This window comes from Dendrobates tinctorius, unplaced genomic scaffold, assembly GCF_039654945.1.
Source record: "Dendrobates tinctorius isolate UK_male_01 unplaced genomic scaffold, ASM3965494v1 ptg000037l, whole genome shotgun sequence".
Lineage (NCBI taxonomy): Eukaryota > Metazoa > Chordata > Amphibia > Anura > Dendrobatidae > Dendrobates > Dendrobates tinctorius.
Window position 1 is genome coordinate 25,146,638 of NW_027361705.1, and position 27,203 is coordinate 25,173,840.

The 27,203-nt window shown below is 47.6% G+C and overlaps 1 protein-coding gene across 1 annotated transcript in view; it reads right to left on the minus strand.

Moving 5' to 3' along the window:
* The window catches only part of VWCE (von Willebrand factor C and EGF domains), a 260,888-nt gene that overhangs the window by 157,082 nt on the left and 76,603 nt on the right, over positions 1-27,203 (minus strand). Inside the window, exon 6 of the mRNA XM_073573945.1 lies at positions 11,951-12,106. Coding sequence (XP_073430046.1) covers positions 11,951-12,106 — 156 coding nt within the window. The remainder of the gene's footprint in view (positions 1-11,950; positions 12,107-27,203) is intronic.

Consider the following 27,203-nt stretch of genomic DNA (forward strand, 5'->3'; position numbering starts at 1 on the left):
AAGAAAGGGGAAATCTAAACTGCCCCAGAGCAGACCCCAAAGCAATAGGCAGCCCCCAACATATAATGACGGTGAAGCAAGATGAAAACACTAACACAGACAGAAAGACTGAGCAAAGCCAGGGCCCAAAACTACCTAGATAGGAAAGGACAGGAAGGCTGCTGTCTGCAATCTGCCAAAACCCTATCAAAGACATAAGCCAACAAGCTGATATGAAAAAGGCCCTGAAGCAGCTAGGCTTCAAAAACTAAATCAGCACTCAGGTATTTTCAGAAGACAGAGCTAAAGGAATTCAGCACACCCAGCAGGGAATGGCAGAAATCCAGAAAAACAAAGCAAAACAAAGTCAAAGCACAAATGCAAAAAGCCGAGCAGCAAAATTAGCTTTAGAGGAGCAGGAATTCAGACTGGTCTCCAAGGATCCCACAGAGAAATCACCCGCAGGGCAGAAGGGCGTCGGCAGCCTTATATCCAGTCAGTAACTCCACTCAGCCAGTCATCATCATCAGCCTCAGGTGTTTGATAATCAGGCTCACTACCTTCCTTTACCAGAAGAGTGAGTTCCTCTGGCCTCAGTAGTGAAGGGGAAAATGAACTCACAACAACCTCCCCCTTGAGGAGGGGTCACCGAACCCTCATCCACGCCACCAGAGCGATCAGGATGGGCCCGATGAAAAGCACGAACCAATCTTTCGGCATGAATATCGGATGCAGAGACCCAAGAATTATCCTCCTGGCCATAACCCTTCCACTTAACCAAATACTGGAGTCTCCGTCTAGCCAGACGAGAATGCAGTATCTTCTCAACCTCATATTCCACATTACCTTCAACCAATACAGGGTCAGGAGGTGCCACCACAGGAACTACTGGCTCAACAAACCTCTTTAACAGAGACTTATGAAACACGTTATGGATCTTGAATGTAACAGGAAGAGCCAATCGCAAAGAGACCAGATTAAGAATCTCCAAATCTTGTAAGGTCCAATAAATCTAGGTTTAAACTTTGGAGAAGCCACCTTCATAGAGATATTCTTTGATGACAACCAAACAATATCACCCACCTTAAACTGGGGACCAATGGTCCTATGCCGGTTGGAAAACCGCTGGGCTTTTTCCTGGGAGAGAGACAACTTATCCACCACTTGGTCCCAGATCTGGTGCACTCTCTCCACCACAGTGTCAACACCTGGGCAGGCAGAAGACTCCACCTGCCCTGAAGAGAATCGAGGATGAAACCCAAAGTTACAAAAAAAAGGTGACATCAAAGTGGCAGAACTAGCTCTATTATTTAAAGCAAATTCGGCCAAGGGCAAAAATGAAACCCAATCATCCTGATCAGCAGAAATAAAACATCTCAAATAAGACTCCAAAGTCTGGTTGGTTCTCTCCATCTGCCCATTGGTCTGAGGGTGAAACGCAGAGGAGAAGGACAACTGAATTCCCAGCTTGGAACAAAAAGTCCTCCAAAATCTAGAAACAAACTGAACTCCTCTGTCAGACACAATGTTCTCAGGAATCCCATGCAAGCGAACCACCTGTTGCAAAAACAAGGGCACCAACTCTGAGGAAGATGGCAACTTAGGGAGTGGTACAAGATGGACCATCTTAGAGAATCTATCACAAATCACCCAAATAACAGTCATTCTCTGAGAGACAGGCATATCAGAAATAAAATCCATTGAAATATGGGTCCATGGCCTCCCGGGCACCGGCAAAGGCATCAACAACCCACTAGAGCGAAAACAAGGTTTAGACCGGGAGCAAGTCCCACAGGACTGCACAAAATTCCTGACATCACGAGACAAGGCGGGCCCCTAAAAAGACCGACTCACCAAATCTCTAGTACCAAAAATACCTGGATGACCAGCCAATGCGGAGCAATGAACTTCAGACATTACTCTCTTCCTCCACTGGTCAGGAACATACAATTTTCCAATGGGACAACGCTCAGGTTTGTCTTCCTGAAACTCTCCCAGAGCACGTCTCAAATCGGGCGAGATGGCAGAAAGAACTACCCCCTCATCTCAGATGGTAGCAGGCTTGGTCACAATAGGAGAATCAGCAAAGAAACTCCTAGAGAGGGCGTCTGCCTTGACATTCTTAGTGCCCGGAAGAAAAGAGACCACAAAATCAAAAGGTGTTAAAAACAAGGCCCACCTAGCCTGTCTAGGATTCAAGCATTTGGCCGACTCAAGGTAAGTCAATTTCTTGTGGTCAGTAAGGACCACGACTTGATGTTTAGCTCCCTCCAACCAAAGTCTCCACTCCTCAAATGCCCATTTCATGGCTAACAGTTCCCGATTCACCACATCATAGTTGCGTTCGGATGGGGAGAACTTTCGGGAAAAGAAAGCACAGGGATTCATTTTAAATGTTACCGGATCTTTTTGGGACAAAACAGCTCCTGCACCAATCTCAGAAGCGTCCACCTCTACCTGAAACGGGAGTGAGACATCAGGTTGCCGCAAAACCGGAGCAGAAGTGAACCTCCACTTCAGCTCCTGAAAGGAAGAAACAGCCTCTGGAGACCAATTCAGCACATCAGCACCCTTCTTAGTCAAATCAGTCAATGGTTTGGCAATACCAGAAAAATTAGCTATAAATTTACGATGAAAATTAGCAATACCCAAAAACCTCTGGAGGGCCTTCAAAGAAGTGGGCTGAACCCAATCATGAATGGCCTGTACCTTGGCCGGGTCCATTTCAATAGTCGACGGAGACAAAACAAATCCCAAAAATGAAATCCTCTGTACACCAAAAAGGCATTTCGATCCCTTAACATACAGGGAATTCTCCCTCAAAATCTGGAACACAGTCCGAACTGAGAGTCCCAATCCCTGGAAAAGATCAAAATATCATCCAGATAGATTATCAAAAATTTATCCACAAAGTCCCGGAAAATATCATTCATGAAACACTGGAAGACAGAAGGGGAATTAGTGAGCCCAAAAGGCATCACCAGGTACTCAAAATGTCCCTCCGGAGTATTAAACGCCGTCTTCCATTCATCCCCATGCTTAATGCGAATAAGATTATACGCCCCCCTGAGGTCAAGCTTGGTAAACCAGCAAGCACCTTTAACTCTGGAGAATAGATCAGAAATCAGGGGTAACGGATACTGATATTTAACAGTAATTTTGTTGAGGGAACGATAGTCAATACAAGGCCTTAAAGAACCATCTTTCTTGGCCACGAAAAAAAAACCAGAACCCAAGGGTGAAGAGGATGGTCTAATATGACCCTTCTCCAACAACTCCTTAATATAAGATCGCATAGCCTCGTGCTCGGGTACCGATAAATTGAAAAGTTGACCCTTGGGAAATTTACACCCAGGGCTCAACTCAATTGCACAGTCATAACTCCTATGAGGAGGCAAAGACGCAGACTTATTCTCACTAAATACATCATAAAAATCAGCCAAATAGTCAGGAACATCATGCGACTGGGGAGAGGTGGAGAAAACAGGAGTGTCACCAAGAGCACACCGACAACCCCAACTCACCACAGACACAGATTTCCAATCCAAAACTGGATTATGGATTTGCAAACAGGGAAATCCCAGAACAATGGTATCATGCAAATTATGCAACACCAAAAATCTGCAATTTTCTTGATGGTCTGGGGCGACCCGCATTACCACCTGGGTCCAAAACTGAGGTTTATTCTTCGCCAAAGGAGTAACATCAATACCCCTCAAAGGGATTGGCGTCCGGAAAGGTGTCATAGGAAACCCACAACGTTTAGCAAAATCCAAGTCCATCAGGTTCAGAGCCGCTCCCGAATCCACAAAAGCCTTAGCGGAAAATGTGGACAGGGAGCAGATCAGAGTAATTGCCAGAAGAAACTTAGGTTGAACACCACCCACAGCAAATGTGTGTGCAAAACGTTTCTCTCATCTAGGGCAGATAGAAATCATATGAGAGGCATCTCCACAGAAAAAACACAGCTTATTACACCTTCTGAACTCCTGACGTTGCGCCCTAGACAAAACTCTATCACATTGCATAGGTTCAGACATTTGTTCAACAGGTGGCAACATTTCTCGTGTACTTTTACGTTCACGTAAACGCCGATCAACCTGAATGGCTAATGACATAGAATCGTCAAGACCAGAGGGAACAGGAAATCCCACCATAGTATCTTTTACGGTTTCTGACAAACTCTTCCGAAAGAGAGCTGCCAAGGCACCATCATTCCAGGTAGTAAGGACCGCCCACTTTCGGAATTTTTGACAGTATAACTCTGCAGAATCCTGACCCTGGCTCAATGCCAACAGGTCTTTCTCAGCTTGATCAAAAGCATTAGGTTCATCATACAACAACCCCAAGGCTTGAAAAAATGCATCCACATTAGTTAGAATAGGATCATCAGGTGTCAAAGAAAACGCCCAATCCTGGGGATCGCCACGCAGCAAAGAGATGACAATTTTAACCTGCTGCGCAGAGCTCCCCGATGAGTTAGGCTTCAAGGCAAGAAATAATTTACAATTATTCTTAAAATTCAAAAATTTAGACCGATCCCCAAAAAACACATCAGGAGTAAGAATCTTTGGTTCAGCAGCATGTGAATGAGCAAGATAGGCGGAAATTCCCCGCACTTCAGCAGCCAGCTGCTCCACACGATCAGACAATTGCTTAATCTCCATTAAGAAAATTCCTCCTACGGCCCCAAAGAAAAAGAGGAAAAAATATACATAAAAAAAAAAAAATTCTGACACTTTTTTTTTAACAATTCTTTCCTGCTATTGAGTACCCTAGTATCTGCGGTATGGCTGGTGATTCTGTTATGAATGAGTCACCGGAGGAGGAAAAAACAAAAATACAAGCTAAGTCCAGAAAACCAGAGAGGTTGGTAGCTAGCGGATTGCAGACCCCTGATCCTATTCACAGCAACTAACAGTAGCCGTGGGGTGTTCCTACGGTGGTCCTAGACACCTCGTTCACAACCGGAGAACTAAATAAACCTAAAGAGAGAAAGGGGAAATCTAAACTGCCCCAGAGCAGACCCCAAAGCAATAGACAGCCCCCAACACGTATTGACGGTGAAAACTGATGAAAACACAAACACAGACAGAAAGACAGGCTGAGCAAACGATGGGGCCCTCACTAACTAGATAGGACAGGAAAGAAAAGCAACTGTCTGCAATCACGCAAAAACCCTGCCAAAAATAATGTCCAACACGTCTGATAGAAAGGGCCCTGAAGTCACTAGACTTCAAAATCACTATATCAGCACTCAGGTATATTCTGAAAACAGAGCAAAGAGATCAACTGATCAGAGACAAAAATGGAGTTCAGCCAGTCCCAACCAGGGCTGGCTGAACACAAACACTAAGTAAACCAGACAAAATCTCATGGAACAATAGCAGAGCAAAAACTTAGCTTTAGGAGACAGATCTAAACTGGAGGCCAGGGCTCAGAGCAGAGAGGATCACCAGCAACCCAGCAGGGCGTCGGCGGCCTTATATCCACTCAGAGATTCCGGATGTCCAATCACACTCCACCTGTTCAGATGACAGGTTTTTCCCATCTAAATCAATTTCACTACCTCCTTTCACCAGCAGAGGGAGTTCATCGGACATCAAAGGTGAAGGAGAAAATGAGCTCATAACAGGGAAGAGTTTAGAACAGTCAGTCAGTTGGTTAGAGAGTTGGAGAGAAGATCCCTGGAGAGAGGGATAGATGGATGGAAGTGCTGCAGCAGATCCCATTGACCTGGGTCTGCTGGCACGGGAAAGGAAGAAAGAGAGCAACATAGACTGAAAGCCTGATTCTCCATAGAAAGAAAGACTAGTACGGAACGTGAGGAGTAAAAGGGAACAGAGGACATGAGTTAGAAGAGAACCCTTCCTAGAAGTTCCAAGTGCAAGGCCGGGGCCCGGTCCCCGAGGTTGTATGGATATGGACTACCCCCTGAATTCTCATTGTCGGAGGCTGGCCTGCTGAAGCTTGAAAAGGGGGTGTTGGACGAGTCATCCGGGAGCACCAGGCTGACGGAGATGGGGAAATGGAAGAAGTCCCTGCTGAAAAGGGTCAGGCTGGAACAGGCTTGCACCATACGATACCTTCAGGGCTTGGAAGAGTCTAGGCCGCTTTGGGACATTGAAATGCATCATGGGTTTCCTTTGCCACAAATTCAGGACCCCCGCCTCAACCCCTACAAGCGCCCACAGACACCGCTACCACCAGATGTCAGGCCAAAAATCAAGACTGTAGTACCATCTGAAATTGAGGAACCACATTCATTGGTACCCTTTGCAACTTCAGCAGAATCCCTGGTAGCAGAAATACTACCAGCAGCAGCAGAAATGCTACCTTCACAAGCAGATACCAATTTAACTCCTTGGGAGAAAGAGTATATGCAATTGGTGGGTAAACAGCAGGAAGAAGATGTCAAGAAATTCTTCCGTGGAAGCAGCAGCCAAGAAAACCAGCTTCCAGTACCCCAGGAGGGGACCCCCCAATAAAGAAACATTCCATTGACTCTCATTACCCAGGTGGGTATTTGCACCATTGTGCCTTAATTGGTTATCATGGTTCTTTTTCTGTTTTCCAGTTTTATTGCCCAGTTGCATTGGCAGCATATTTTTATAATTGAACTGTGGAGATCATGAACACTGAGTGATCCGACTGTGTTTGTAAATAGTTTGCACCTCTTTAGGTGCCCTCTCTTGGTTTTACATAGACCTTTTGAAGGTAAAGACTACCTCACCTGGAGCATAACTCCAATCAAAGGACACTGCAAGAGATCCCGGCTGGGAGCGGTGTCCAGCACTTGCAAGAATTATTGAAGTTTTTGATGTGAAGTATTTGATAATGTGTCTTATGAAAGTATTAATAGATAGAAAACAGCTTTTATGAAGAATGTAGTTAGTCACAGTAACTTTTATAGGAATGTTTTAATAAAGAGATGAGAAATGAGAATAAAGATTTGAAAGATGTAGGTGATGAACCAGGCATCAGCGGTTATCACTTAAGGTTAATGATGGAAAGTAGAAGATATGATGAAGAAGTGTGTTGATGCAGAATACTTGAAGTGGTAGTGAGTTATAGCCAAAAGCACTTTTTGAATTAGGACTTTAGATAGTTAATTAATCATAGAACCGTAGAGTTGGAAGGGTCCTCCTGGGCCATCTGGTCCAACCCCCTGCTCAAAGCAGGATTCGCTAAATCATCCCAGTTAGATGTCTGTCCAGCCTCTGTTTGAAGACTTCCATTGAAGGAGAACTCACCACTTCTCGTGGCAGCCTGTTCCACTCATTGATCACTCTAACTGTCAAAAAGTTTTTTCTAATATCTAATCTGTGTCTCCTCCCATTCAGCTTAGAATCATAGAATCGTAGAGTTGAAGGGACCTCCTGGGCCATCTGGTCCAACCCCCTGCTCAAAGCAGGATTCGCTAAATCATCCCAGTCAGATGTCTGTCCAGCCTCTGTTTGAAGACTTCCATTGAAAGAGAACTCACCACTTCTCGTGGCAGCCTGTTCCACTCATTGATCACTCTAACTGTCAAAAAGTTTTTTCTAATATCTAATCTGTGCCTCCTCCCATTCAGTTTCATCCCATTGTTTCTAGTCTTTCCTCGTGCAAATGAGAATAAAGTTGATCCTTCTAAAATGTGACAGCCCTTTAGATATTTGTAGACAGCTATTAAGTCTCCTCTCAGTCTTCTCTTTTGCAAACTAAACATTCCCAAATCCTGCAACCTTTCCTCATAAGACAGGGTTTGCAGACCGGTCACCATTCTGGTCGCTCTTTTCTGAACTTGCTCCAGTTTGTTGATGTCTTTTTTAAAATGTGGTGCCCAAAACTGGACACAATATTCCAGATGAGGTCTAACCAAAGAGGAGTAGAGGGAAATAATGACTTCACGTGATCTAGACTGTATGCTTCTGTTAATACATCCTAGAATTGCATTTGCCTTTTTTGCTGCTGCATCACACTGTTGACTCATATTCAGTCTGTGATCTATTAGTATACCCAAGTCTTTTTCAAACAATTAAGAATTGTTTGCAACGTTCAAGAATGATTGCCTCTCATATTGAGAAGATTAGATAAGAACTGTTTATTAAGCATTGCAAAAAATTTTTGTATGTTCCTGTATTTGTCAACTTTTGTTTGCCTTGCAGCCCGTGCTGTGTTTAACAGGGGGGGTATGTGGCGCCCCTGAGGCTTGGTCGCCACAGAGGTACTGCACCTCCTCCTGAGGTGTGGTATCCCACCATCCAGGTAAGGTGGAGACTCCTGACCACTCTCCAACACCTGCACCCCACACCACTAAGTAGTGTAGCAAAGCACCTTCGGCGGCTCCCTGCTTCGAGTATAGCAAAGCACCCATTGGTGGCTCCCTGCTTGGAACACGAAACGTGCTGGGAGGTGGGTGGAGTTAGATTATATTACAAGGAGCGAGAAGAGTTTAGAACAGTCAGTCAGTTGGTTAGAGAGTTGGAGAGAAGATCCCTGGAGAGAGGGATAGATGGATGGAAGTGCTGCAGCAGATCCCAGTGACCTGGGTCTGCTGGCACAGGAAAGGAAGAAGGAGAGCAACATAGACTGAAAGCCTGATTCTCCATAGAAAGAAAGACTAGTACGGAACGTGAGAAGTAAAAGGGAACAGAGGACGTGGGTTAGAAGAGAACCCTTCCTAGAAGTTCCAAGCGCAAGGCCGGGGTCCGGTCCCCGAGGTTGTATGGATACTAATGGTCCTGCAGCAGACACCAGAGGAATAGAAGTAGTGACCACTTTATTCCCACACAAGACTTGGGGGCACAACAGCAACTGGATAGTGAGCCGTGACTTAGTAGCAAGAAGTCCCCCAAAGCAGGCTACAGCTGTCTGCCGTACAAGTAGAGTTCATAAGAACATCGGACAGGATGAACTCCAGTGTAACTCAGTACTAGGAGTACTTCATTTAAAGGTGCTATAAGAGGAGGCATTCAGAAAGGCACATGTTGGCGGAGTGTTGGAAAGGAGTATTCCATCTGGCCTGGAGGTTGACTGAGTCCCTGACCCGGAGGACACGGCACAGAGGCAGGCACCTGTTTGTACAACAGACTGTGAGTAAAGCTTTGGAACTACATGCCCTGGTGTCCTCCACTTATTCTTGCACCAACCTGCCCAGCACTGCTACATCCTGACACTACACCATCTACGTGTCACTTCACCTACTCTGCCCTGGGACTACAGCCCTGCCTGTGGAGGGCTATAACATCAATGCTGCACCACACCATCTGTCCCAGAGGATCTGTCTGCAGCGTCGGCTTACATCTTCATTGCCGAACACCACAGGTGGCGTCACGATTTACACATTGACACTGAACATTTACAATGGGCGCCCAGGGCCACGGGCCGGGTTCCAGCTACCGTGACATCTCCCACTGAGGACCATCGGGCTCGGTACCGAGTACCCCACTGCCCTGGGTGTGAGGGCTTCCCACCGGTGCTGCCCACTGTAATGGTGCAGAGGAGCCCAACCTATAAGGATATAACAAGAACTAATAGTGAGGACTGTAGCACGTACATGACTGACAGCCTTGGTGATAAAACACGCATCTCGCTGAGAGATAATGACAAAACATTATGTTGCTTTTTATGGCTTCCTCTGTATGACAATGATTGTAATAACAGACTGATGCTGGACATATGTGTGGCCTCAACTTCCTGCAATGCTCTCTACCAAAGCTGAAGAGAATTATACGGAGCCTGGATTTAATGTCAGACATTATGGATGATCTCGGCACTTTTGTGAATTGTTCTGTAGTCATGCACATCTGCTGAACACCAGGGAACAAGCACACCAGGACACAGACTAGAGGAGGAGGAGGACAGACCTCGCTGTAGACATCTGATGTGAGGATATATATGTATATACTGCTCTGTAGGGCACTCAAGATTTTCCGCACGCACAACATCTTCTACAACAAAATGTCAGTGACATACAGTGCACATCCACCTTTAAAGGCCACCAATGAAAGCCGTATAGTTATTGAAAACTTTGCAAATAGTTTTGATTAAATGGAACCTGTCATGCAATTCATGCTGCATAAACCCATGTGCAGCATGCATAACCCACATGGAGTGGCGCTGCACAGCACACCTTTCTGCAATGTGTAGCAGATGCTGCTGAGAACTGCAGAACAAGCCCTGGTCAAAAGAATCAGACCCCCACAGATTTGTAAGGGAGGGACAGGACTGTAGTCGTGACCTGAGATATCATAACATCTGTGTCCAGTCCTTCCCCTACAGAAAACTGTATTCTTCTCTTCAGCATACCTGTATCCCCAGATTCAGACTTCCCTGGGCACTTCCCAGGCGATAACGGTCCCTCCTTCAGGCAACCCCCAGTAATAGAGACACAATCCAGGATAACTTGAACATTCTCTTTACTTAAAACTTCACACATTATATCCACAGTTGGCACATCATGATATTTACTGGTTTCCTCATCTTTCCCTTTCTGGCTATGGCTTCTGTGCAGTACTAGCCCGGACCGGACCGTCCTAGACTGCTCCCCAGTTCCTTCCTGGCCTGACCTCGCCATGATGACAATTCCTTCTGCCTGTTTCACCCCAGACTCAAAATCATCAGTCAGGTTTGGTTGCCTCTGGTAAAGCATCTGGCCCGTCTGTACCGATCTCGTCGAAGCTCCAACTTCCTTCATCTCTTCAGTCCAACTGACTCCTGCCGTAAAGGCATCCACCCAGGTGATGAGTTGCCACATCTTTCCTTCCCTGTTCTGGCCCACTGCTATGGTGCACTGTGGCCGTGGCTAATGTGGGCTGCAGCGCTTTAACATTACGTGGCTGCCAAGCTGTCCGGGCCTATAGCCCATGTGGACACTATGGGCACCCTGGCCCTGTCTGACCTAACTTCCTAGAAACTCCTGTCTTACCACCCGGCAGCCCCTCCTACACTTAACCCTCTATAAACATCTTATAAGCTATACCTACAGTGCTCACTAGTATGCTCCCATCTAGTGGCCCACAACAGAACTACACCTACTCTATGTATAAGAACTATAATACTAAAGTGCCCTCCTCTAATGTCCCCAAAAGGATGCACTTTACTTACCCTAAACTGTACGTGAACATCAGTCACATTACATTATATACAGTATGACACTAAGAAACACAACATAATACAGTTCTCCAAAGTATGGTTACACATATATAAATGTGTCAGTATCATAAATGTGAACGATCATACATATTTCTATGTAGCAGTACCGCAAGCATTTATCATAGACATTATGATCATTAACATATGTAAACATCAACAGATAAAAGACAATTAGAAGAAGGGAAGCAAGGAGGTCATTCTATCTCACCCCCTTACAGATTAAATATCAGCTATCCTCACTAAATCCCACCTATCCCCTCTCCCTTGGTTTTAAGGAAAATCTATTAGCAGGTTTTGCTACATAATTTGAGAGCAGAATGGTGTAGAGGCAGAGACCCTGATTCCAGTGATGTGTCACTTACTAGACTGTTGTTTGTAGTTTCAATAATATCAGTGTTTTATCAGCAGAATATTATCACTACAGGACAAGGCGTCTCGTGCCTCCTAGTCAACTGCTCTGTGTAATCCCGCCACCACCACTGATTAGCAGCCTTCTCCCTATAAACAGTGTACATGAAAATCTGCCAATCAGTGGTTTGAGTGGGGATATACAGAGATCAGCATCCAAACCACTGCTAGATCTGCAACAGAGAAAACAGTGATTGTATCAAAATGACAGCATGCAGCCCAAGTTATACATCACTGGAATCAGAGTCTCCGCCCCTACATCATGCTGCTCTCGGATTACTTAGCAAAAGCTCTATGACATTTGCCTATAATGTGTCATAATAGAACAGTCATCAATTAGGGTCAAAACTGGACGTAGGGACTGGTGACATGATATGGACCCACCATTGCTAAACCCAATATTAGAAGTAATCTTACGTCTTACCAGCAATTGTGTTGGGGTGCTTTATAGGTACACATGAGCGGCCATTGGGAGAAATTTGGTATCCATAATAGCACAGACATCTGTAGCTTCCAATGTTGTTCTTACATTGTTGTTGGCAAAGATTTGATGCTTGAGGTCGGGAACATTCATCAACATCTGACACAGCAAGAAACAGTATGTTATAATCAGAATATCATGACATTGTACAAGGGACGTGATAAAGATCACCTGTCCATTCATCTGACATGTTGTTTTATGAAACACTTGTATTACCCTTGACATAACTCTGTGTTGTATTGTTCCTCTGTTGTTTCTCCTGGAAATGTACAATTTAAATAAATTGACAACTGGATGTTATCGTTCCCTTTGTCACTGGAGTGTTCCTACCCAGGCTGACAAAGCAGCACTGTGATAGTGTATAGGAGTATATACGGACCTGGTCCACTGACAATGGAAAATATGACCAAGAGGCATAACTGGGAACTGCACAAACAGAATTTGAATGCCCTGTTCACACTGCGCTTATTCATTACGTTCTGTCTGAATCCCTATGAGAACAGAAATCAGAAAGAAAACCTGAAGGTGTCATAGGCTGCTATGACACCAACAGACTTCAAACGATTTCTGTTTGTGCTTTTTTCTGACAATGTCTGTTTTCAGATGGACACAGAAATGCTAAATTTTTCGACTTGTCTGAAAAAACTGTACAAACAGAATCGACCATCGACGGTTCCATCTAAATCCCTATAAAATTGGGATTTAGGCCACACCACGAGACATCATTTCTATGACCTATGTGAACAACACCTAAGAAATAAAGGATTGTTACTTTACTAAGAGACACAAACATGTCAAGAGCGAGTTCCTAAAGTACACATAAAATCCACAAGTGGAGAGACGAGTATTACCTAACAGCCGCATTCAGGGGACGCTGACATCATCTCTTACTGGACAGCATACAGAACACAGGACTACACAATGACACAAATTTTGGTTTCCCCAAATTGTGCTGCTTCAGTTTTTATTATGACAATTTGCACTAAGTCTAGATTGTTATGAAGAGTGATCAGATAAACTGCAAATGTAAATCAGACATTTATTGGATCATTAAGAACTTTAAAGTGAGAGTTTAAATTGCAATGAAGAAGGCATCAGGGAGCCCAAGAAAGTCCAGCAAGGGCCAGGACCAGATGTGTATCTAGGGGGCACACAGTGCAAATGCCCCAGGCACAGCTGACAGTGGGGTGCAGTCGGGCAGCCTAATGCGAGTGCAATTGAAGCTCTGACCACCAAGTCAGAGCAATGTCAGTACCATGACCAGGTAATGTGATCACATTGCTGACGTCACTTGCCGGCACAGAGAGCATTGGTGGTGTTAGTGGAGCTGAATATACCAAAGATTGGGGGGTATTTACTGCCTGGGGGGGTGTCATTACTGTGTGTGGGTTAAACATTTACTGTGTTTGTGGAGGATGTATTTACTGTGTGTGTGGCAGGTATTTAGTTGTGTGTGGGAGATTTACTATGATGGGGGTATTTACTGTAATGGGCCTAGGGAAGATTTACTGTGATGTGGGTATTTAGTATAAAGGGCCTGGATAAGATTTACTATGATGGGGGTATTTAGTGTAACAGATATGGGTAAGATTTACTGTGATGGGGGTATTTAGTATTATGGGCCTGGGTAAGATTTACTGTAATGGAGATATTTAGTGTAACAGGGCTGGGGGCAATTTATTGCAATGGTGGGAAGATTTGAGGACACAAATTTGGGGAGCAAAGAAGGGACAGTTGCAGACACAATATGGGGAGCAGGAGAAATTTGAAGACACAATATGAGGAGGAAGGGTTGAGATAGGGGGCATGTATGAGGGAAGGGTGCAGACACATTATGGTGAATGGGAGTATGCATGCAGGCACAGTATGAGGAGCGAGGGGAAAATATATGCTGACACAGTTTGGGGAGTGAGGGTGATGGGATGGGTGTGGACACGGTATGGGGAGTCAGAGGGATGTGTGAGGAGGCAGTATGGAATGTGAGAGGTATGATTAGGTAGGGGAAAATGTGTGTAGAGACTACTGAGGGGAATAGTGTGAGGGGACAGTATGGGTGGAGAAAAGTGTGAGTTGGCATAGAATAGAGACTGAGTAGTGTGGGGGGGTAAAATGGGGGAACAGTGTAAGGGCACAGCATACCAAGGAGCAGGAGTATGGTGAGGGGGCATAGTATAGAGACTGGCTCCTATAGGGGGACCCAGTGTAGAGAGGGGGGCTAGTATGAAAAGGAGAGAACAGTGTGGGAGGCATACTGTATACCATAAGAGGGACAGTGCGGTCATCATATTTAGTGCAAGGAATATAGTGAGGGGCAATTATTCATTCAGGGGCTCAGTGTACTGCAGATATTTTTATTCAGGAGCATTATAATGACACTTCTTTCTTTAAGGGCATCATGTGGGGATGTGAGGCATAAGACCGGAGAAAATGGAAGTCTGCAGAGACGAGCTGTGGATGATAAAAACTCGTCATGGGGTCTGGACAAGATGAAGAAAAAAAAGAGAAAGACTCCAGAGAAATTCTCATCTATCAGGTACCTGGATATGAGTGCACACAGTACGGATTTTTCTGCACGGATTTGCAGGTAAATCCGCAGGTAAAATGACCTGCAGTTTTCCCCTGCGTTTTGACACCTGTACAATGGAACAAGTGTCAAACCATTGCGGAATCCGCAGAAAGAATTGACATGCTGCGGATTTAAAACCGCAGCAAATCCACACGGAAAAATCTGCACGTGCACTGCGGTTTTTAAAATCCATTGATTATCATTGTACTGTACATTGCTTGCGGATCTGCAGCAGAATCCGCAACGTGTGTGTGGCGCCCCCAGGAGTATGGTCGCCACAGTGGCATTACTTTCCTCCTAGGGAGTGTGATGTCATGCTTGGAAGCATTGGAAGGGTCTCTCTATCAGTTAAATACAACTCACAGCACAGTTCCCACTCCAGGCCAGCAGAGGGAGCTCTGAACCAAACTGGGGGGAGGAGCTGCTCTCTGGGGGCCGGGAAGGGGAAGTTAGTCAGTTCTGTGAGGAGGGCAAAGTGTGTGGATGTGGAAAAGAGGAGCTGGAGGATTGAGGGGAATTCAGGCTCACTTCTGGCTTCAAGCGCATGATTCTGAGTCCGGTGTCCGAAGTTGTATGGATGCTGATGGTCCTGCAGCAGAAACCGGAGGAACAGAAGGCTGTAAATGCTCTGTTCCCAACTAAGACTCGGAGGCACAGCAGTAATGTGTGTGAGCAAGAAGAGATAGATGGCTACGGCTGCCTGCCATACGAGGGGCGTTCTAAAGAGAGCAAGCAAGGGGAACTTCAGTGTAACTCAGTACTGCAAGAACCTCAGATAAGCGCTAGGAAGGAGACTACACAACCCATCTGCATAGAGAGATTCCTAAGATCCTGGACTGCACTGACAAAGCACAGTAAAGGTAAAGGAAACTGCACCCTGTTGTGTCATTGCCTTCTTCCTGCAACCCCTTCAGCACTGCTACATCTCTGTGCTTAACACTGCACCCTCTCCTTCAACGCCTATTACTACTGCCCTGGGACTACAGCTCCACCTGTGGGGAGTTTCAACATCATTGCTGCACCACACCATCTGTCCCAGAGAAGCTACCCTGCAGCGCTGGTCAAACTGACCAGAAACCACAGGTGGCGTCACAAATCATCTCAATAACTTTATCCCCATCACTCTACCCCTTTTACATTGGCTGCCTGAGGCCATGGACCGGGTCACTGCCACGTGACATCTCCCATTGAAATCAACAGACCCGGCACCAAGTACTCTACTGCCTCCGGGGCGGGTCAATTTTGGCGTCACAAACAGAATTTGCAAAGCCCGGTGCCACCGGGTCCTGTGTGCCAGAGGCTGTGTTGTGTGCCATGGACTTATTGTGCATTTGCCGCCATTACCCCGCCACTTGGCGTGTGTGGGAAGCCAAAGGGGCGTGCCGTCGTGGGCGGAACCTGCCAGAGAGCGCGAAAAGTGAGGTGCTGCGCGGGAAGAGACCAGTGGGCGGGAAGTGAGGAGCAGAGGCCTGCAGTCCCGGCGTCCCCCGATCAACCAGCCTGCAGAGCGGCGACTGGTAAGCCAGCGAGACTCAGAGCCTGGCCAGCTCGCCCCAGGGATCCCGGTACCGTGACCCAGAGGGTCAACTCTTGCTACTCATAACAGTATACTCAGGCCATGGACCCCGCTGGTGCCTCGGCAGCCACCGAAAAGGAACTACTCTTTTTGCGGGAGAACCAAACCCAGATTATGGCTTTTATGAAGTCTATGGACACTCGGTTATCCGCCATTCAAACCTCCGATCCAGGGAGCACCCCTCTGCTGACGGGACTCCAACAGCAGCTCGCGCAGCAGCGTGATACTCAGTCCTATATTCTAAATTACATGGCGTCTGTTGATGACCATTTGCAGTCCCTGCAGTCGTCCTCAGCAGCCTCTGCCCCGCCCCGTGACCCTGCACCTCACCCACCGCCACATTTGGGGAAGCCTCCTAGGTATAGTGGGGATCCCAAATTATGCCAGGGGTTTCTTAACCAGTGCCGCCTACTGTTATGAATGGGTCACCGAGGAGAAAAAAGCAAAACAAGCTAAGTCACAGAAAACCAGAGAGGTTGGTAACTATGCAGATTACAGATCCCTGATCCTACCACACAACTAGCAGCAGCCGTGGAGCGTACCTACGATGTTCCTAGATGCTTCGTCACAGCCGGAGGACTAAATAAGCCTGAAGCATGAAAAAGGGAAAACTAACTGCCCCAGAGCAGACCCCAAAGGAATAGATAGCCCCCACACATGTATTGAAGGTGAAGCAAGATGAAGGCACAAACACAGGCAGGAAAATAGGCTGAGCAAACGATGGGGCCCAAACTAACTAGAAAGAAAAGGAAAGGAAAGACACTGTCTGCAACCTGCAAAAAACCCTACAAAAATAATGTCCAACACTTCTGATAGCAAAATTAACCCTGAAGTCACTAGACTTCTCCCACTATATCAGCACTCTGAAATATTCTGAGACAGAGCAAAAAGAGACCAAACTAGTAAGGGACAAAAAGCAAATTGGCAAAATACTGATAAATAAGAGTGGAAATTCAGCACAGCCCCCAGCCGGGGCTGGCTGACCACACAAAAAACCAAATAGACCAACAAAATCAAGTGTGAACAATAGCAGAAAAACTTAGCTTTAGATGACTGGAACAGAGCTGAAAACCAGGAGCTGACAAGCCAGAAGGAATCACCAGCAACTGAATAGGGGCCTTTTGGAGGGGGCTTTTGGGGAAAATCAAGGATGAGCTTGCTGGTCAGGACACCCCCACCTCTTTAGAGGACCTTATATCCCTGGCTACTCGTATTGACTTGCGGTTCCAGGAACGCTCCTGCGAGACAGTCAGGGAGAGAGGCCCGTCTAGGTTCAACCCTGCCCCCAGTCCTCATTCGTTCAAGCCTGCCAGTAGTTCTGCCCTGGAGCCCATGCAGGTGGATCGCGTTAAGCTATCAGAGCTGTGGCTCAGGGAAAGGTTAGAGCAAGGTTTATGCCTCTATTGTGGTGGAACCAGCCACTTCCTGCGTTCCTATCCTGAGAGGCTGGGAAACTCCTCCGCCTAGGCCAGGTAAGAGAGGCCTTCCTAGGTGACCCTTACTATCTCAGCTTTAATTCTCCTAGGTCGGGAGCGTAGATCTGTGGAGGCGTACGTGGACTTGGGTGCGGCGGGCAACTTCATTCGGATGGAAGAGGTGGACAAGTTTCGGATTCCTGTCGTCACCCTTGAAGAACCGCGTGTGATCACCTCGGTGGATGGCAAGCCGTTACCTGTTCCCGTCACCACGGTCACTCTCGAGCTGGAAATGCAGATCGGAGCTCTCCACCGGGAGAGAATTGCTTTTTATGTTCTGCCTAATTTGTCTCACGCTCTGCTCCTTGGCCTGCCCTGGCTCAGGTCGCATGAGCCAGTCCTTGCTTGGCGCTCTGGGGAAGTCCTTCGCTGGGGTCACTCTTGCCAAGAACGTCTGCTGCCTGTTACCTGTACCAGTCTGCACCAAGTGCCTGCGGACCTTCCGGGGCTTCCCGTGGCCTACCATTCATTTGCGGATGTCTTCAACAAGAAGGAAGCTGAGACCCTTCCTCCACATCGAGCCTACGATTGCCCAATTGGGCTAGTTCCTGGAGCTACTCCTCCCAGGGAAGAATATACCCGTTGTCGCCTGCAGAAACCTCAGCCATGACGGAGTACATCCAGGAAAATTTGGCCAGGGGCTTTATCCGGAAGTCGTCTTCTCCAGCAGGGGCCGGGTTTTTCTTTGTTCGTAAGAAGGATGGAGCCCTTCGACCTTGCATTGACTACCGAGGCTTAAATAACATCACGATCAAGAATAGGTATCCTCTACTACTTATCCCTGAACTGTTTGACCGCCTGCGTGGTGCCCGGATCTTTACCAAACTGGATCTACGGGGGGCCTACAATTTGGTCCGAATACGTGATGGAGATGAGTGGAAGACCGCCTTCAACACGCGGGATGGCCATTATGAATATTTGGTCATGCCCTTTGGACTTTGTAACGCCCCAGCCGTCTTCCAAGAATTTGTTAACGATGTCTTCCGGGATCCTCTATACTCGTGCCTTGTGGTGTATTTAGATGACATCCTCATCTTTTCACCAGACCTGTCCTCTCACAGGAGGAGTGTTCGCCTGGTCTTGCAATGCCTGCGGGAGAATCAACTTTATGCCAAGTTGGAGAAATGCCTGTTCGAGCAGACTTCCCTACCTTTCTTGGGGTATGTCATCACGGACTCGGGGTTGTAAATTGTCCGCAGTGCTCAAATGGCCATGACCTGCCGTAGTGAAGGCTATTCAACGGTTCTTGGGCTTCGCAAATTACTATAGGCCAATCGTCCCGCACTTCTCTGCTTTAACCAAGCCTATTGTTGCCCTTACCTGGAAGGGAGCAAGACCGAACATCTGGCTCTCAAAGCTGAAGACGCTTTTCTCGCCCTGAAGCGGGCCTTTGCCACGGCTCCGGTTTTGCATCGGCTAGAGGTCGGCAAGCCCTTTGTCTTGGAGGTAGACGCATCTTCTACTGGGGATGGGGCAATTCTTTCCCAAAAGATGTCCACTGGGCGCTTGGCTCCATGCGGGTTCTTCTCCAAGTCATTTTCACCCGCAGAGTGTAACTACACGATTGGGGATCGAGAGTTGCTGGCCATAAAGATGGCGTTGGAGGAGTGGTGTTATCTCCTGGAAGGGGCAGTCCATCCCTTCACCATATTCACTGACCACAAAAACTTGGCCTACCTCCAGTCAGCTCAAAGACTTAACTCCAGACAATCCAGGTGGTCATTGTTTTTCTCTCGCTTCGACTTTGAGCTCCACTTCCAAACCGGTGACAAAAATAACAAAGCAGATGCCCTCTCCCAGTCCCTGCAGTCATCCGAAGTGGAGGAGGCTCCGTCGCATATTATCGATCCTGCCCGAGTTATCACGGTAGCTCCTGTGAATCTTCTTTCCGTGCTGCCTGGCAAGACCCTCGTCCCGCAAGACAAAAGGGCAGAAGTACTCCTCCAAGATCGCTGGACATGTTGGCATCAAGAGGACCCTTGCGCTGGTTTCCCGTTATTACTGGTGGCCTTCTCTACGCCAAGATGTGTCAGACTTTGTGGCCTCCTGCTCAATTTGCGCCAGGAGCAAGGTACCTAGAAGCTTGTCCTCCAGCCTCCTTCAGCCGTTGCCTGTTCCCCAAGCTCCTTGGCAACACATCGCCATGGATTTTGTTATCAACTTACCCCGCTCTTCTGGATGCCTGACTGTTCTGGTGGTAGTCAATCGGTTTTCCAAAATGGCCCATTTTGTCCCGTTACCCGGCTTGCCCACGGCCTCCAAATTGGCTAAAATCTTCATTCATCAGATTTTCAGATTACACGGACTTCCTTAGCGAATCGTGTCTGACCGCGGGGTACAGTTTACCTCCCGCTTCTGGAGAGCACTCTGTAAACTCTTGGGCATATCCTTGGATTTCTCTTCCGCTTATCATCCACAGACCAACGGGCAAGTCGAACGGGTCAACCAAGTCTTGACCTCCTACCTGCGGAACTTCTCTAACGCCCATCATGACAATTGGGTCGATCTTCTTCCATGGGCAGAGTTCGCATAACAATCACTCCAATGAATCCACCACCAAGTCTCCGTTTTTTGTGGTCTCCGGTCAGAATCCAGGTGTGCCTCTTCCAGTATCTTCATCCTCTGGTGTACCTGCCACCGATGCCCTCTCCCAAGAGTTTTCCGAGGTCTGGAGGAAGAGACTCTTATACAAGCCGCGGCCCGGATGAAAAAACATGCCGACAAGAGGCGGAGGGATCTCCCACCATACCATCCAGGAGACAAAGTCTGGCTGTCGACCAAGCACATCCGCTTGAAAATCCCTTCGTATAAACTGGGTCCCCAGTACATCGGTCCCTTCGAGATTCTTGGACGCATCAACAATACGGCCTATAGATTGAGGCTGCCTGCTTCACTCCGGGTCCATAACGCCTTCCATGTCTTGCTCCTGAAACCGGTCATCCTTAATCAGTTCTGCCCAGCGCCTCCTGGTGTTCCTCAGCCAGTAGGGGCCGATGACGTCTTTGTAGTGAGAGATATTTTGGCCATGAAAAAGGTTAGGGGAAAAACCTTTTTCCTCATCGATTGGAAAGGGTTCGGTCCTGAGGAGAGGTTTTGGGAACCGCGAGAGAATGTGGATGCTCCGCGCATCATGGACCGAGTCTTGGCCAATCTTAGAAGGAGGAGACGTAAACGGGAGTACTGTCACACCGGCGCCGCCTGTCAGGTCGGTACCAGCGCCGCCTGTTAGGTCGGGGCCGGCGTCACCTGTCTTGCCGGGCCCCGCTCTGCCTGCTCCTGCTCCCTGGGTCTCCCCCGGCTCCTCTCTCAGCGCTCCAGCCGGCGCACGGCACCCCCGGTCTTCCGTCCTGCAGCTCTGCACAGGGCTTCCTCCTCTTCCTCTGCTCCTGTCCCGGGCATGCGCCTTAGGCCACAGGCGCACGCTCTTCCCCTTTCCTACTCCCTTCTGCACCTTCCCTGTGGAGCACTTGCCAATCAAGCTCCAGCACAGGGTATATCAGGTGGCTACTCCTTCATGGAGGCGCCTGATTATCGTGTGCCTTCCGTATGGTACTCTGGCCCCATCTGGTCACTCCTGTCTCCAGTCACTTCTGACTCCTGTTACTCCTGACTCCAGTCGCTCCTGACTCCTATCCCACCTGACTCCTGTCACACCAGACTCCGGTCACTCCTGTCTCCAGTCTCCTGACTTCAGTCGCTCCTGACCCTCTGCCTTGTCTGTCTCAACCGCACCTGAGCCGCCCCTCTTGGTATCAGCTGTCATGGTATTCGACTCCTTTGGGCCTGCTCCTAACGGTCCCTGTATAGGGGTCGGCATCACCTGGCCAGCTCGCCCCAGGGATCCCGGTACCGTGACCCAGATGGTCCACTCTTGCTACTCATAACAGAGGGAAAGCTGTGTCGGAGGAGTATCAATGCCCGCACTCGTGAGTTGGTCTGGCAGGTGGTAGTCCCAAAGAGGGAGGCATCAATGGTCTTGGATTAATACCACAATGGAGCTGGACACTTTGGATGGAAGAAGTTGGAGGCCTTGCTCCGAGAGAGATTCTACTGGGCTGGTATGAGGAAGGCCATTGAAAATTGGTGCCGGGAGTGTGGACAATGTAACCTGCGCAGGAAGGACCATAACAGCCAGCGAGCTCCTTTGCAGCCAATAATAACCAAACAGCCACTCGAGTTGGTAGCCCTGGACCATGTGAAGCTGGTCCCGAGCCGTTCTGTGTAATGATGAGTCACCGAAGGAGGAAAAAACAAAATACCAGCTAAGTCCAGAAAAACCAGAGAGGTTGGCAGCTATCGGATTGCAGACCCCTGAACCAATCCACAACAACTAGCAGTAGCCGTGGGGGGTTCCTACGGTGCCCTAGACCCCTCGATCACAGCCGGAGAACTATATAGCCTAAAGACAAAAAGGGGAAAAACTAAACTGCCCCAAAGCAATAGGCAGCCCCCAACATATAATGACGGTGAAGCAAGATGAAAACACTAACACAGATAGAAAGATAGGTTTGAGCAAATGATGGGGCCCAAGCTAACTACATAGGACAGGATAGGAAAGCTGCTGTCTGCCATCCGCAAAAACCCTATCAAAATGAGCCAACCGACTGATAGGAAAAACTGGCCCTGAAGTCTCTAGGCTTCAAAAGACTATATCAGCACTCAGGTATATTCTGAAGACAGAGCAAAAGATCAACAGATCAGAGACAAAAATGGAATACAGCTCACCCCCGGCCGGGAATGGCAGAACTCCCAAAAAACAAGGAAAAACGAAAACAAAACTGAAGAGTACAAAGCAGAGCAGAAAAACTTTGCTTTGAGATGCAGGAATCAGACTGGTCTCCAAGAATCCAGCAGGAAAATCACCAGCCAGGAAGAAAGGCGTCGGCAGCCTTATATCCAGTCCTCAATTCCAGCCACCCAGTCATCATCTAGCTGCCCAGGTGTCTGATAATCAGCCTCACTACCTTCCTTCACCAGAGGAGGGAGTTCATCAGACCTCAATAGTGACGGGAAAAATGAACTCACAACAGTACCTCCCCCTTGAGGAGGGGTCACCGAACCCTCATCCATGCCACCAGGGCGATCCGGGTGAGCCCGATGAAAGGCATGCTCCAATCTTTCGGCATGAATATCAGAGGCAGAGACCCAGGAATTATCCTCCTGACCATAACCCTTCCACTTAACCAAATACTGGAGTCTCCGTCTAGCCATACGGGAATCCAGTATCTTCTCTACCTCATATTCCATGTTACCTTCAACCAATATAGGGTCAGGAGGTGCCACACAGGAACTACTGGTTCAACAAACCTCTTCAACAAGGACTTATGAAACACATTATGAATGTTAAATGTGACAGGAAGAAAGGCATCGGCAGCCTTATATCCAGTCCTCAATTCCAGCCACCCAGTCATCATCTAGCTGCCCAGGTGTCTGATAATCAGCCTCACTACCTTCCTTCACCAGAGGAGGGAGTTCATCAGACCTCAATAGTGAAGGGAAAAATGAACTCACAACAGTTCAGGCTACGTTTATGCTCTTACCATCATTGACCACTACCCGAGATTCCTGGTAGTCGTGCCTGTCAAGGATCAAACAGCCAGGACAGCAGCCAGAGCATTCCAACAGCACTTTTGTCGACCACACGGATATCCCGAGCGAGTGCTTACAAATCAAGGTCCAGCCTTTGAGGCAGAAGTGTTCCAGGAATTCTGTAACTTGTATGGTTGCAAGAAGATCAGGACAACACCATACCATTCACAGACCAATGGCATGTGTGAAAAGATGAAGCAGGTGGTGATCGATCTACTGAAGACCTTGCCTTTGAAAGAGAGGAATCTGTGGCCAGAGAAGTTGCCAGATCTGATAGACCTTTACAATCACATTCCTCTGAATTCCACCAACTGCACTCCAGCCTACCTAATGAGAGTGAGGCCTGGCAAGTTGCATATTGATTTGGATATGGGAGGTGATATCACCAGATGCTGACTGGGACACAGAGAGGCAGCAGCAATACTGAAGAGTACAAGAGTGCGTAGAAAAGAGTCTAGCTCAGGCGAGACAAAAGCAGGAAAAGAACTACAATCAACATGCACCTGCAGTTCCCTTGTCACCAGGAGAACAGGTCCTAAATAGGAAAAGGAGGATGCATAAATTGGATGACCAATGGGAAGCTGAACCCTACACCGTCCTACCATCAAACTTTGACAGCACCAAGGTGTGCCTTATCAGTAAGGATGGAGGAGAAACCTCATCAGCAGTATCGAGGGATCATCTGAAACTGTGCCCTGAAGAACTAAAGGGCACGATGGAAGAGCAAAACAACCTTCAGCCCATAGAGGAAGAAGAAGAAAAGGTCAGCACTGTACTCGGAGAATTCCCTGCAAATTGGACTAGAGAGAATCAGGCCATAGTGGTACCAGTTTTGACCTTTCCCCAACTGGTAGTGCAAGAAGAAGTGACTCAAGACCACCCTGAAAACCAGCAAGTACAGGCAGCGGATGCCACACCAGCAGTGGAGCAAGAGAATCCTCGCCCTGCCAGTGGTGAATCTGTCATGCCCACAGTGAGTAGAAGTGGTCCTAGGAAATCTGGTATTCCTGTGCTACGCAGAACCACCAGTAGTGTAGTCAGTACAACACACACTACAACAGTAGTAGTTAACACAAGGCATCCAGTAAGGTACCCAACAACACCAATGCTACGTAGGTCTGTCTGCAGTACCCAAGGTATACCACCACTAAGATTTCGTATATAAATAAGTTATGTGAATGGTAAACTGTAAATATGCAACTTTTCAAGCTTACTTGCCTACAGAGACTCTGTAAGAATCTTTTGAGCAATCTCAGTTTGTTTTTGATGGACAATTGGGCCACAGGACTATGTGTGGCCAAAATGCTACTTGTATATAGTTACCAACTGCTCAGGAAATGGACCATGGACATTGGCGCATGGACTAATCGTCACAAGGACTATTTTTGAGCTTTGGTTTTTGTAATTTTTCATTTTTGAAATCTTGTTACAGTTACAATTGTTCATTTGTTTGCATGTTTTCTTCAGTCCGGGAGTACTGAATTGCACTAGGGGGGAATGTGGCGCCCCCAGGAGTATGGCCGCCACAGTGGCATTACCTTCCTTCTAGGGAGTGTGATGTCATGCTTGGAAGCAATGGAAGGGTCTCTCTATCAGTTAAATACAACACACAGCACAGTTCCCACTCCAGGCCAGCAGAGGGAGCTCTGAACCAAACTGGGGGGAGGAGCTGCTCTCTGGGGGCCGGGAAGGGGAAGATAGTCAGTTCTGTTAGGAGGGCAAAGTGTGTGGATGTGGAAAAGAGGAGCTGGAGGATTGAGGGGAATTCAGGCTCACTTCTGGCTTCAAGCGTATGGTTGGGAGTCCGGTATCCAAAGTTGTATGGATGCTGATGGTCCTGCAGCAGAAACCGGGGGACAGAAGGCTGTAAATGCTCTGTTCCCAACTAAGACTCGGAGGCACAGCAGTAATGTGTGTGAGCCAGAAGAGATAGAAGGCTACGGCTGCCTGCCATACGAGCAGCATTCTAAAGAGAGCAAGCAAGGGGAACTTCAGTGTAACTCAGTACTGCAAGTACCTCAGATAAGCGCTAGGAAGGAGACTACACAACCCATCTGCATAGAGAGATTCCTACGTTGCTTCCAGGCTAATCAACTCCTGTTCCATCTGTGATCTGGATCCTGGACTGCACTGACAAAGCACAGTAAAAGTAAAGGAAGCTGCACCCTGTTGTGTCATTGCCTTTTTCCTGCAACCCCTTCAGCACTGCTACATCTCTGTGCCTAACACTGCACCCTGTCCTTCGATGGCTATTACTACTGCCCTGGGACTACAGCTCCATCTGCAGGGAGCTTCAACATCATTGCTGCACCACACCATTTGTCCCAGAGAAGCTACCCTGCAGCACTGGTCAAACTGACCAGAAACCACAGGTGGCGTCACGAATCATCTCAATAATTTTATCCCCATCACTCTGCCCCTTTTACATTGACTGCCTGAGGCCACGGACCAGGTCACTGCCACTATGACATCTCCCATTGAAATAAACGGGCCCGGCACCGAGTACCCTACTGCCTCCAGGGCGGGTCTTGTGCACATACCCTAAATGTGTTTTTGTGATACTGACTAATACTCATTATTTTATGTTAGTGGCATTAGAGGGGTTGTCCAAGTTTGTGATGAGTCTGCAGTCATTCTATGTGATTGCAGTCTTCTGAATTCTCACAGCACACAGCACGCTGTCAGTATTTTCTGGTGCCGGTGATTTGAATACATGCAGTCACATGCTGATTAGACATAAGTGGCATTACTTAATGAAAATGAATTAAGTGAGGCCAGACACGGGTAGATGGAATATGGCCAGAAGTATACAAATCAAATACTTGTGCAAATGAGAATCCTAAAAGTGTGAAGTGCATGCACTGTGAGACTTTCATCTCCAACCTGGACGCACCCTTTAGTTATAAAATGAAGCCCTGCAGCTAATCCTAACAGCGTGTAATAGACTCACTGTCAGGATTCAGCTCTGCAGGATTCAGCTGCAAGATCAGTTCTGCTCCAGCGAAGGGCTTTCTCAAGAAAGGCAACACAGGTGTCAACACATCTGCATGCACAGTGAAGTGAAGACTTTTGGAGGCTAATCATGATGTCTAGAAGGTCAGCAAAGAAGCCACTTCTCTCCAAGAAAAACACAAAGGACAGTCTGACATTCTGCAGGAAGTACAGGGATTGGACTATAAAGGACTGCGGTAAAGTTACTTTCTATGATGAAGCACCATCACACTGTTTGAGGCATCTGGATGAAGGGTTGTCCGGAGAAGAAAAGGTGAATAGAGTTGAGCGAAACGGGTCGAAAAATTTCAAAAGTCGCCGACTTTTGGCAAAGTCGGGTTTCATGAAACGAAACCCGACCCTAGGATGAGGTCGGCCACGAGGTCGGCGACTTACGCGCCAATGTCGCGTTTCAAAAGTTTGTTTTGCGCTCTTTTTCAGCCAATCAGGATCCACGGACACTGTAGGCAACGTGATGACATAGGCACGGGTCACCACCATCTTTCAGAAGGGCATGCAAGTGATTGGCTTGCTTTGGTGGGCGTCACAGGGGGTATAAAAGGCGTGCACGCCGACCGCCATCTTACTTCTGCCGATCTTAGCATAGGGAGAGGTTGCTGCTGATTCTGTAGGGAGAGCGTTAGGCAGGGAAGAAGAAAAAAAAACTGCTTCTGCTGCTAGCGATTTTGCCTGTACAACACACCAGTCACTGTGTGTGCAGTGCAAGGGGAGGCTATATAGTGGTGTATCAGTGGTGTTGGTTGTTGGGCTGCCTTCTAAGGCTTCCTGACATTCCTGCATTGCTGTTTACCCACTGCTCCGCAAACTGCTTTTTTAAAAGCAATCCCAATTTTTTTTTTTTGTCCTGCTGAGAAGAAAAAAAAACTGCTTCTGCTGCTAGCGATTTTGCCTGTACAACACACCAGTCACTGTGTGTGCAGTGCAAGGGGAGGCTATATAGTGGTGTATCAGTGGTGTTGGTTGTTGGGCTGCCTTCTA